Source organism: Solea solea, chromosome 3, assembly GCF_958295425.1.
Source record: "Solea solea chromosome 3, fSolSol10.1, whole genome shotgun sequence".
NCBI classification, from domain to species: Eukaryota; Metazoa; Chordata; class Actinopteri; order Pleuronectiformes; family Soleidae; genus Solea; species Solea solea.
This window is the reverse complement of record NC_081136.1, coordinates 13,087,008-13,100,143: the sequence shown is the minus strand read 5'-3', so window position 1 is coordinate 13,100,143 and position 13,136 is coordinate 13,087,008. Positions and strand designations below refer to the sequence as shown.

At 41.7% G+C, this 13,136-nt stretch overlaps 1 protein-coding gene across 2 annotated transcripts in view; it reads right to left on the bottom strand.

Moving 5' to 3' along the window:
• LOC131456887 (NACHT and WD repeat domain-containing protein 2) overlaps positions 1-5,193 on the bottom strand; it is a 52,947-nt gene extending 47,754 nt beyond the window's left edge. The window contains exons 1-2 of one of the 2 annotated variants that reach the window (XM_058625557.1): positions 4,676-5,193; positions 3,418-3,589 (exon numbers count right to left, since the gene is read on the bottom strand). In XM_058625557.1, coding sequence (XP_058481540.1) covers positions 3,418-3,589; positions 4,676-4,690 — 187 coding nt within the window. In that variant the 5' untranslated portion in view covers positions 4,691-5,193. Of the gene's footprint in view, positions 1-3,417; positions 3,590-4,332; positions 4,460-4,675 lie in introns of those variants that run through there. The other variant, XM_058625558.1, reaches the window with a different exon arrangement.
• Positions 5,194-13,136: the final 7,943 nt, after the last annotated feature.

The following is a 13,136-nucleotide window of genomic DNA, read 5'->3' as shown; positions in this document are numbered from 1 at the left end:
GGCAGCATGTTTTCTGCCATTTGACTGTCTTTTCCTCCTTCTGCTTCTCTACAGGTAAAGAGACAATGTATATATACAATATATATCACCTTGCTTGAAGTATACTAATATATTGGATTGTTTGTTTCCCTTCTTGTCAATCATAGACCAACCGTACAAAAAGAGTGGAAGTAATCCCCCGGTTTGCACGGTGCTTCTACGCAGGAAAGAACTTCTCACTGATACGCTGGTTGCAAGAACTGTCTATTTTGAATGGGAGTCAATGGGAAAATTAGCCTACTTCTCACTTGATTTATCACCTCATTAAACAGCTTCCTGAGGAGTTAATAGTCTCAATTGTAGGTTTCACGTCTTCATCAACAGAACGTGATGTCGATTTAATAAATGATGCTCCCATTTGCAGGACAAAGTGTTTTTTGCAACTGGAATACTAGGTCACGTTTTGTGGACAGTCGGCGTGGCCAATGCAAGACCAATTCTTGTTCAAACAGACTATCGTGCCACTTTACAGACAAACCCAGCAGAGGTCCCTGTAGCTGAATGCAGCGGTGTCTGTGCGTCGCAGTCGTCTGTGGTTTTTGATTAAGGGCGCTTGGGTCGTGTGTGTTCAGCAGAGCCGACGCTATAGCAAGAGAACACATAAAACTCCCCGCGCTGTAGATCAAAGTGCTGTTATTCCGCCATGATGGCGCGATTAGCACTGCAGATCGCATAACTCACCCACGCCGTGTCTGGCGTTAAAAATAGTAAAATGATGCTGTCATGTGCAACATGGAGTATATTTTATCAACCTTTATCGAGGGGGGATTTCTCAGTGGAAGAGTCATTCTGCTTTAGCAAAAAAAAGTACTGTGTTCGACCGACTAAACCAGGAACCTTTTAAAATCCCAGTTTGACTGAAATTGTACGAATTCTAATTCCTCAAAATGGGACTTTATTATACATTGTGATAATGCAGTTGGGAGTCGAATTATAATGAATTGTAAACAAATCAAAATGACAAAACAACAAAGTACAATATCCAAGTCAAAATGTGTGTCAAATGTTCAAGATTTAGATTTGTTGTTGTTGTTTTTTTAACACTATTAATCTTATCACACTAATTGCCAAAATAATTGCCGTGTGATATTCATTTGACCGTACGCAGAGGAGGAAGTCAATCGTGAGGTGGATACATTTTTTGGGACTGCGACCGACTTGATGCTCGCAGTCCCAAAAAACAGTTTAACAAATTCAATATTTTGAGGTGAATGGATAAATGCATGGTGGAAAGACATGAAACGGCGTTCATCACGCTAACACCTAGCCGCCAGCTAAAGGTCTGCGACGAAACTGAAACCAGTAGTCCAATTCATTGGCGTAGACGACGTGGCTACGACCGTGGCTCGATGACACGCACTCACTGACCCCTTCACGCTGATGTTGCCGCATTCATTGCCTCCACATTTACGCTTGGAGTATATAATGTCATTATCGGCGTCTCCTCAACATGCGTGAGTTACCACTTCAATTTCAATACTCTATTCTCACCCAGGGGAGGGTTTAAAAATCCACCTCCTTACTTTGTCAAAAACAGGATCAATCCCTCGTCTGAGCCACATTCACCTGCACGGCCATGGAGAAATAAATGCATGGATAGCCCCCTCTAGTGAACAAGGAAATGCAGGCCCTGCCTCAGCACTGAGGGCAGACCTGGGTCACACACTGATGAGTTTTCAACATGAGAAGGAAAAGTTAAGAATGTTTTTTTAATCCTTACTCTTGTTGGATATTGATTTGCCTATCAGGTGAACTTTCTGGGGGGCGGGGGAGGATTCAGCAGTGTTTCTGTGTTGCTGCGTGAAAAACAAGGCCGCTTTATAGTTTAATTTACTGAATATCAGCACTTTGCATCTCCAGCAGCAGCTCATAATTAGCTCTTTTTGCAGCTCAGGCTGGGATGTGTACCTTTCCGTTTGTGCTACTAGGAATAGCCCTCCTCATTGTTTTCCCATCCACACGTACTGTATGTGTTTATCTGTGTGTGTTCGCTTTGGCTGTGATGGTCTGAGTGAGAGAGGCAGCTACAGGTGGCTAAACAACGCACGACTTGTCATCGTCTAATGTGAACCATAACCGCCCACTCTGCTTCCCCTCCCTGCCCACTTTTACTGAGCCTATTTTTACCCCCATTTGCCCAGAGGGCATATTCAAATACCGAGTCGCAACTGGGTGTCTCCCTCCCGACCCGACAGTCTCGCACTCTGCTCACACCGCGCACTCGGTGTCAAAGACAATCTGTTCGTTATTTTTGTTGTTGCGTTACTGGAATGAATCATGCATGAATTTGTTGTCATTTGTTGCCCTCACGTCACCTAACTTAAGATATTTCCCAGCAGGTTAAGTGGGTCTATAAATGTCACCGCTCATTGTCTGTTGAATAAACTAAAACTAAACCGTAAGCTTGGACCTGATACCCTCACAGCCGCTTTATTAGGTACACCTGTCCACGCGTTTTGTTAATGAAAATAACTAATCAGCCAATCTCACAAACACATTTAAGGCCGACTCACACAAACACACGCTCAAATGAACTGTGTCGCACAAGTGCATTGTGGGTCTGAAACTTTCCAGGTAGCAATGGAGCGTCAGCCAATCAAATCACGTTAGAAAATGCCCACCGTCAAGCGTTAAAGCACCACGCGGGTGGGTGCACGTGGGGAAGAAAGTTGACGTCAAGTGACTTTGAACTAATTCATTGTTGGTGCCAGTTGGGCTGGTCTGAGTGTTTCAGAAACTGCTGATCTGCTGCGATCTTTCATGCACAAACCATAAGGTTCAAAGAGAATGGTCTGAAAGGGGAGAAAATATCCAGTGAGCAGCAGTTTTCCGCCTTTTCCATGCCAGAGGTCAGAGTCGAATGAGGAAGGCAACAGTAAGTCAAATAAAAATATCGTACAACAAAGGCATGAAGTGGGCCATCCCTTAGGAACAAGCTACAGCAGGAGAAAACCACAGTGAATGCTACTCTTGACACTGTAATTCAGGATGGCTCAATACATGGAGTATAAACCGTTAACAACACATTATTTCTCCCAAAATAAACATACAGCCCACAACGTGACTCATTGAAAATGCTGTTGCTGATTTTCATGTGCATGTTTATGTACTTGGTAGAGTGTTCAGGATTTTGCATCTAATTGGATTTAACATCTTTTGATCCAATATCAGCATACTGAGTATTTAAGTGTCCTAAAGTGGCTGTTAAGTAAAAGTAAAATATTACATTTGCTGCATGTATGACACTCGTGAATACTTTACTTTCATGAAACTGATTCCCTCTGCAGACAATAAGACACTGCAGAAGCTCAATGACCCAGAATGCGGGAATAATAGTAGGAGGAGAAGTGAGTGGAAAGTGTCACGCAAGACTCTTACCGTCAGGGTTGGCGCAGATGAAGACCCGCACGCTGCGGCCGGTGGGGACGTGATGTGGCGGCAGCGCGTTGACGTTGCCGCTGATGGCCGCCCGGCGCAGCGCCGACTCCCGCGGGCATGGCTGCCTGCTCCCCACTCCCGACGGCCACATGGGGGGCGACTTCCAGCGTGGCTGTGGGAACACGGCACACGGACACACACACAGCAAAAGAGAGTGGTTGCACGTTAGCGCAGACAGGGGCGCACATGGACAGATGCAGTGCATGTTTGCGCGCAGCTCACCCATCCATCCATCCATCCATCCACACACATGGAGCGTTATTTACGGCCAAGGCGTAACTGCTATCAACTTTAGTTGCATTTAAAGACTTACATTTGATTTAGTTTCTTTTATTTATTTATTTACTTTGGAGACACATTGGTGCCGAGCAGCAAAAATGCTCCAACGCTGGTGTAAGAATCAAATCTGACTACAGTTGTTTGTGTCATCCTTCCACAAATACAGGATACAGGAACTAAAATATATTAAGGAAAACAAATTATTTTACACCAGTAAATCACCTTGCCATACTCTGAACACCCATGCCGTCTTGTACACACACATTCACACACTATTCAAGTTAGGATGGATCTGCTAAATCTTCTCCAAACACAGGAATGAGACTGGATGTGTTTGTTATTATTGCATTCATGTGTTGTAGGGATATAATAATAATAATAATAATAATGATAATAGTAATAGGATATTACGCACAGCCTACTACCGTCATGGTGCATGCGTAATTGTGTATACATGTCCTTGGACGCATTCATGAATTTTCATGCCACTGTGTGGGACAAAACACACAAACAGAACGAGACGATACAAATCTCGGAATAGGCGAGCAAGGCAAGCATCATCAGTCGCGTTCCCACCCCAGAGACGATGCTTGTAAAGGCGAATAACCGCTAAGAATGGTTATTTCGCCTTATTGGTGCAGGTCTGTCAAGTCGTTGGTTTTCCAGGAGTTGCTCTATCCTGACATCTTTACTTTCAAAGACGGAAAACCTTTGGAAAAAAGACAACAAGGGGAAAAGTTTGGGTCGTCCACTACTGAACACTACATGAAATCCTGTGAAAGCACACAACTAAGAAAAAAAAAAAAAAAAAAAAAAACCACACATCAACGAGGCGCCGCATCACATCCACAGTGAAGGACTTGACTACGAGTGATGCTGGAGACAGGCACAAAAAAACAGGACACTTCTTGTTGCTCACATTCATTCGTTTCATTTCGCGGCTTCTGAAAATATCCCAGCGGTACAAAGCAGATAAAAACGCCCCATCAGAAATGCTGTGGCCGTGAAGCGACGCCGGGAGACCGCAGGACGAACGCCGTGTGTGTGACCGCTGTCCTCCGCATCCTGCTGTTTCTGCGAGCCGACCGAGCTCTGAGAGACCGTGGCACCGTGAAGGCGGACAAAATATAACGCGTACTTCCGGTCAGCCTTTTCAAAATAAATCAGAAACGTGCTTCTTTCGGCTGCCGCACTCATATACTTTATCCATTTAGCTCTAAATCTCCTTTTATAGGCAGAAAAGACACATTAATTATCTAAAATCCCTTCTGAAAGCTCCACACCTACCTAATGATGTTACTTTATTTAGGATTCAGACTGGTGTGTTGAAAGTAGAATGTTCATTTCCGGTTGCGTTCTATTTGATCTCCGACTTGATTGAGGTGACAGCAGAGCCGCTGTGGATGTGAGCATGTGTTCCTCTTTCCTCCCCGTCCCCTCTCCCCGGTCTCTCCTAATACAAAAATACAAGCGCGAAGTCAGCAGGGTATCGCTGCCGCGACCAATCACGAACAAGGTAAATAAATAAAAAGTAACGCTCAGCTCACGGACTGTTGCGAAGACGCCAATAATGTCCACCCCACGCAAACTGCCCCCATCACTTATCCACGTTAAATTTAAAATATCTTCTTTCTTTTTTTTATGTGGAATCAGAGGCGTTTCAGGGAGTTTGGGGTCCCACAGGATCCAAGGGGCCCCAACATAGCAAGATCAAACATGTCATTCTCCTCCAAAATTTAAAGCAACAGCTTGTGAATGTGCTCTTCATGTAGGTCAAATGATGATGAATGCTGTTTTTAGCACTTAATTTGGTCTAAATAGAGGACCTCAGGATAGAGACACTCTTTCCTCATTGGTTTAGGCATAGGTTTTATGTGGGTGGGGTTTTTTTTTTGTCATAATTAGCAACCACTAGTTGATTTGTCCATTTAGGCTGCCGTGGAAACATGGCAGCTTAAGATGCAGCTGCCTCTGTAGAGCAAGGCACTTAAATTACATATAAAAGACGTGTATATACTTATGTGAACATACTTTACCATACAATCGTATCAAAATCTTGTTTTGGAAAAGTTTCCAGGTCACAGATGACAAACACAATGGAACAATCCATACATTTGACTAGGGTGATCGCAAGGGATACGTTTTTTTGAAAAGTTCCGACATCAACAGTATTTTTAGGACTTTAATGACTTGCTAAATCAAGATTATCTGTTAAGACATAACATCATGTGGTCACTAAATAGAGAATTTCTCCTTTTTAAAGGAGTACTGCGTTACTTTTTGAGTAATATTACCCAAGTGTCCTTTTCTAAAGGAGTAGCAGCCAGAAGCAGGATAAGGAGGAGGAGAGGTTTGAATTAATTGCTTTATCGATAAATGTACCTCTGCTCTGCAGCCCGTGGTTATTCGTGCTGGAAGTTTAAGTGCATTGGATTTTTACTAAAGGGAATTGATTGCTGTGCTGTTCTTGTGAAGGGGAAACGCTGAACCACACATTTCCCCCTCACGCTCAGTCCTTGGTTGCAGTGTGCAGTCGGCGTCGGGAGGCATTTCTCTGAATCTGCTGCGTGTCTGTCGCCTCTGCACAAATGCTTTTTAGCGATAATTACAAACAAGAACCTATAGACGCTTCTTGTAATACCTTGTGTGAGAGTTTTAGCCTCTAACTGATGGAGATGAGCCTTTGAATCCACTCTCACGTAGTCACATCCTTTTTGCACGCAGAGCTAATATGGATCAAATCTTTTTAGCCATAGTGAATAATGGGATATAGCAGCCAGTGGTGACACACACATGCTGTTACCGAGTAGTTTTATAATGTATCCCGTTTAAGAATCAATAAACACAGTAATTGTTGCTATACATGTTTCATTTCACCACATTGAGGCAGCCCACTACAATAACACTCAAACCTCATGCGGTTATCGAAGTGTGGTGAAGAAATTACCATGAAATGCCAAATTTAACACATTATTTATGTAAGAGGAGATAATTAGGCGAGAGAAGACTTACTGTTCTGCTGCAGGTCCTGAGGATGCGTCTAAGACTCTGCGGGCTCGCGCCGACCCATTTAAGACGAGCCTGCGGGGCCACCGGCTCACACTTGAGCAAAATTCAGACTCCGGAAAAGCTCAAGTGGAGCACCAGGGACAGGAAACTAGTTCCCGACAGTGTTGTGACCTTTCGCTACTTGATTATTCCGCTCCCTCTCATAATCCTCAGTCAGTTAATCATGAGCGCACCTGCACTGGATAAACATGCTGTGTGCCTCATGAAAGAGTGCTGTTTACAGTGCCCTGCATGTTGGTGTGATGTGATGTGGCAGGTGAAAAGTAAAAAGTGTGATCAGGGGTGCTGCTGAGATCTGTGTCACACAGATTGTACGAGCCATATTTATGTCACATACAAATAAAAGATAGTTTAGTTTTCGTATGCAGGGGCTTCGCTTCACAGTGGCTGCAGCTCAAATGGACAAACCAGTAACAGTGTGCATTTCACATTCTGATACTGAAGCTCACTATGCAAACAAAGAATGACATATTTTCTGGTACGTGTAGGCCACCGTAGTTCCCTGACAAACTTGGGGAAAGTGAGAGAGGAGTTTGTTACAGTCTGCAGTCTCACCATTAGATGTCACTACCTTTCCGTACTGGACCTTTAAATCATAACAAAAACAGATGACAGACGGAGTGTGCCTGAAAACACAAAAACGCTCCCATGAAGTTTCAGAAGAGAATTCTACTGTTCAAAAAACCCGGTTGTTCAGCAGTTTAATGGGATAAACGGCTCCCTCTGACCTGGTTCTGCACTGTTGCTGTATCCATAGAGATGCCCCCTTAGTCACATCTGATAGTATTGCTTGACATATTCATTTATTCATTTAAAGTTACATCATTTATGGTCACGAAGACCCAAACTGAGGCAGAACAACAATAACATAATCAACAACAGAAATCCCCCAAAGTGAGTACTGAAATATTCTACTCAAGTAAAAGTACATCTATTTTGATAAAACTTTTTAGTACAAGTACAAGTAAAGTAAAAAAAAATTTTTTTTTCTTTTATTAACAATGTTGGGGTTCTTTCTTGTGTCATGCTGAGAGGAAAAGGGGACATATGCTTTAACTTTCACCTGTCCTCATCATTCACCTGTCCTCATCATCCACCTGTCCTCATCATTCACCTGTCATCATCCACCTGTCCTCCTCATCCACCTGTCTTCATCGTCTACCTGTCCTCATCATTCACCTGTCATCATTCACCTGTCCTCCTCATCCACTGCCAAAGTTTCCGGTGCATGAATTAATATTTTTCTTTTTAGTTAAGTACAGTACCTCCAAAAAAACATACTTAAGTAAAAGTAAAATTACAAAATGTACACACAGGTACACAAAATACCTACTCAGTTACAGTAACGCAAGTAAATGTAATTCCCTACTTTCCACCTATGCATGCTAGTGAGTTTACTAGTGCCTATGTTTCAGTTTCACAGTTTCAACCATAAGTCGTAAAGTGAAACACCTGATCTGAGCTGTGCTCACAAGGCTTTTTTTTTTAATAGTTATAAATGTACACACATGTACGGTTTTCGTTAGGCCCAAATGCATGAGCATGAGCATGTGCAATTCTGTAAATGATGTGCCACCTGGGAAACACACATGCAAAGGATGGGCAATAGCTGTTCACTTGGCATGTGTCCACACACACACACACACACACACACACCAGTTTCACAAATAGCTGGTGATGGACGGTTGATTTGGCTGAACAGCTGGAAAGAAACAAGGGGAGTGGGAGTTGGAGAAGACATTTCAGAATGTCTATTTCTATGTCCTACCCACTGGCACCACTACATTAACTTCTTAAGTGGTATAGTCCACTCGGAAGTGGATCTTTCCTGTTTGCTGACTCAGAGATCAGGGCTATTCATCTGCATGTGGACTCTTTTGGGGTTTAAGTCGTTGATAGGAAATCTGATTTTGGACACTGTCCCAGTAATATGATTCAGGCTTTCATTTACTGCGCGCACACACACACACACACACTCAAAAAACACAAGGGACAATCAGCTCTTATAAAGCGGGATGTGGAATAGAAATTGTGTTTGAAGATTTCGGTTGAAACATTTAGTTAAACATGATTTATTCTGTTTTATGCTGTTGTGTTTTTCTGCTCTCACTTCCACAAAGCACTGTATTACAGTGTCTTGTATTCACGGTGACACCATTGGTGCCTATGATTTGCACCTGCACATCTGATTCGCCTACAAGAACACAACGCCGTTATTTAAACCATTCCATTCACATGTTCCGGCTTTGTCAGTATTTATACGAGTAATTAGGTAATTTCCACATTTCTTGACTTCCACTTTAAGCTGCAAAAAGGAGCAGATGCTGCTTACCAATTTATTTATGCAAAGCAGATTAAGTTTGGCACCTTGCAAATCATCGGGATTATTCATGAGTGAAAAATCCACACAACTGATAAACAGGACCAGTTTTTGCTGCCTTGATTGTGGTGTGTAAAAAAAAAAAAAAAAAAAAAGAAGAATAGGTGACTTTCAACATCAGGTGTTTTTGTTTTTTTATATGAGTGCATGTGTCCTCCTCCACAATTCCTATCCGACAGTGTTTATGTTCACACGTCCAATAACACCACTCTCATAACAAAACTCAGGAGACATCCAGACCATAACTGAATCATAACCCGACAGTGCTGGCTTTGGGGGACTCAGTCATAATCCTGCTATTAGCCAAGACAGGGTTCTAATCAGAGCTCTGGAAATACACTTTCCCTTGTGCTTTCACTCTTATACCAGCAAAACAGGGGATTAAGAGGTGACAGGCAACCTTCATCAACCCCCCCATGCTGTGTGTATGTAATATAAAGAAAAAATAATTATATATGTATGTAGATATGTAATTTGAATATCACAAGTGAACATTTGAAGAAGGAAATGACATAAACGGTGCAGACAAACATTATGTATTCACTGTAAAAAAAATATGGTATTTTGGCGCCGTTAAACATAATTGGTTCATAGATCAATTATTATTGGGTAGTTTTACTTTATTTCACCACCTTTAGCATGTTAGCACTTAGTGCTAAACACAAATGGTGCCTAATAGGCTCATGGGAGTGTATTTTGTTTTAGTGGCATTTAAATATATTGGATAAGAAATGTTGCTGCTGCTCTATGAATTATGATTAAACATTTACTAGCTTCATAGTTTAGAATGTTTTTTTAAAAAAACCTCCTTTCTACTGTCTCCCCCCCCCCCCTCAACACAATAAGCATGAGTCAAGACACTCATCATATTTGCTCCTTGGGAGTGTGAGATGAATTTCAGCGTACACCCTTCCATTTTTCTTCTCCCCAAACCAAAAGGATTTGTCATTATTCACGACAAGTAATGATCACGTCATCCATGGCACTTTTCATCGTCTGCCAATTAACGTTTTCTGTTTGTGTTGCCGCACTGTGACCTTTGCAGAGAAATTGATTTGGATCTGTCCTTTTATTACTAGCTTATTGTTGTTGTTTTTTCAAGGGGGCGAGGCTGAAGCTCTGATTATTGTGCCGAGAGTGCACACAGATGTGACAAAGGTACTTTGTGAATTATTGAAATAGAAGTGAACCCTTCAGACATCTGCTAGTACTACTATCATGACAATAATGCCATTTTTAATGCCATGCAAACATTTCAGTCCAATTAAAATGGAGCTAGTCTAAGTTTTCCCTCCCCAGTCTTTGACCCAGAAGGAGATGACGTATAGACAGCACCGTCTTTCTTGGGATAACACTGCAAAAACCACACCATTAACACACAGCACGATCCATCTCGCCGTTCCCGTTCCGTTTTCTGTGACGTAAAGGTCAACAGGAAAGTGATTCAATACGCACTAGCTTATAGATATATACAGCACCACCGGTGGAGGTGGAGTCAGTCACGGCCAATAGATGGATTTTTAGTTTAGATCGAGTCGCCTGCTTGTCTGTCTTAGTCGTACTACGGTCTTAGCTCGATTTAAACTGTGCATGTAAACGTACGGAGTGCAGTTCTACTGCTTTGCGAGGATTGTGCGTCGGTCATACCTGCATTTACACTGTATTGCGCAAGGGACCCAATTCTGATCTTTTCCTCCCATGTGGCACGACATAGATATGACCCGTGACCAGGGATGGGCAGTATTTCTGATAACATGGAGTTAAAATTTGTATTTCAAATTTAAATGCTGGAAATGTCTTTCTTTGAAATGATGACATTAGAACATAAAATGTGTGGTTGGACTGCATGGTGCTTGGTGCCCACTTTAATTTGAGGTGTTCTGATGTTGTTGTTGTTGTCGAAGCTAAGTTATTTAATCTGTACATTTAGAGTGTCCAATTAACAATGACCAATAGGAATTGGGTACCTTGCTCAGGTAGGGTTAGGTTGTATTTTCAGGACGAGTGTCCACCCTGTGCGTGGTCTCCCCAGTTTAAATGCACATTTCAGATATGGGTCACTTTTGAGAGACAGTGTAAGCCGGTCCTCCAAAGAAAAATCAGACATAGGCTATGCATCAGAATTGGGCACCAAGACCTGCTGTATTAATGCAGCTCTGTACTCTGCAGTGGGCAAACTCAAAACCTCCCAACAGCATGAGCATGTGCTTGCATTTGAGAATAGTCCTGTAATATTGATGTTTTTTTAGTTTTTTTTTTTTTTTAAAAATGCTCTCAGCAGAGGCATGACCAGCAAGGCATTAAACACGGCCGTGTTTATTATTAGATGCTTTTACTTGGCAGCAGATGTGTGCTGCATGAATATCATTACAAACCTAATGATGTATTATGTATTATTATAGTTATTTTAGCTCTAAAATATGAGCCACATTAACATTCAGCTATCACTAAAACAATTATTTTATTTTTGTACTTTTTTCCCCCACATACATATACACATTCTTATCCATGTAAAAGGTAGTTGAAGTATAAAAATACAGCAGATGTGCTGGAAAGATTAGCTGAAAATGTCAGTGCAATTATTAATATTTTCTGCGTAGACTTTCAGTGAAGGCATAAGTGCATGCGTTCTCTGCTGTGCTTATTATTTTTTTTGTATGTTAGTGTTTTAACTGTGTTGTAGCACGGTTTGTCTTGTATTGTAAGCCTCCGCGTTGGCATTTCTAAATTATAAATGAAGCATGTTTTTAGTAGCTGTTAATGTAAATGCCGTGTCCTGAATTATGTTTCCATTAACATTGATTTCTCTCTATTTTTTATTGTTGCTCTGCACACTTGAGTAACGTCGTACAGACACTGTTACAGGTGTCCAGGGAATCCGGATGAAAAATAGCCTCTGGCGCATTTACAGAAATACATATCAATGCACACTGTCCTCGTCCTCAACCATTAATGAACAGGTTCTTAAGTTCTGTGACCATTTGTAATCAAGTATGAAGTAGTTTGGGCCACAGCTAATATACGACCCTGCATCTCGTCTCATGACAGGATTCCTTGTGTGTCCTTATGCACATCGCTGGAGGAGCAGATGATTTGCCAGCAAGGGTATAGCTGCAAATAGATTTGAGTACATTATGTTATCAATTTTGTGCTCGGTACATGCTGAGATGGTCCTGGCACTGAAAACTTCAGTCAGTCCTGCTGTTGGAGATGCCAAAACAACTTGGCTTACATGCTACAGTACTGGTATTTCTGCAACTGCAACTGCAATGGCTCCTGGTTCTTATTGTTAGGTTATACAGTACTTTATCCAGGCAAATATGTATATATATATATATATGTATATATATATATATGTATATATATATATATATGTATATATGTATATATATATATATATATATATATATATATGTATATATGTATATATATATATATAAATAAAAGGGTTTAATCCACAGTTTAAATGTTTTTTCTGACCAGTGTTTAATCAGCATTCCTTCCTGCTGCAATGCACGCGTGAAATTCCTGGGAAAACAACGCAAGGCCACGGTGAACATTCCATTTTCTTCTTTGTCTGCCTCAGTTGTTGCAGCGATACAAGTCCTGGCGTCATCTCTGTATATCAGCGGAAAACCCCCCAAAGCCCTCTGCTCTGGCTTTTACCGACATCCTTTCTGTACCTGGAGTCAGTGAAAATCCTATAACTCAGTATTTGTACGTGCAGCAAACCGCCCAGTGAGATTACATTTCATCTTTTTCCAGTGACGGTCATGCTATCTTCTCCAGGTTCCCTCGGCCACGGGAAAAATAATTTAGTTGTACGCTGCATTATTTATGTGCAAAATGGCAGCCGCTATGTGGCTGCTTGAAAATGTCATATCCAATAGGGAGTGAGACTTGTGCACAGTTGCTTTAGGAAAGCGCAGTC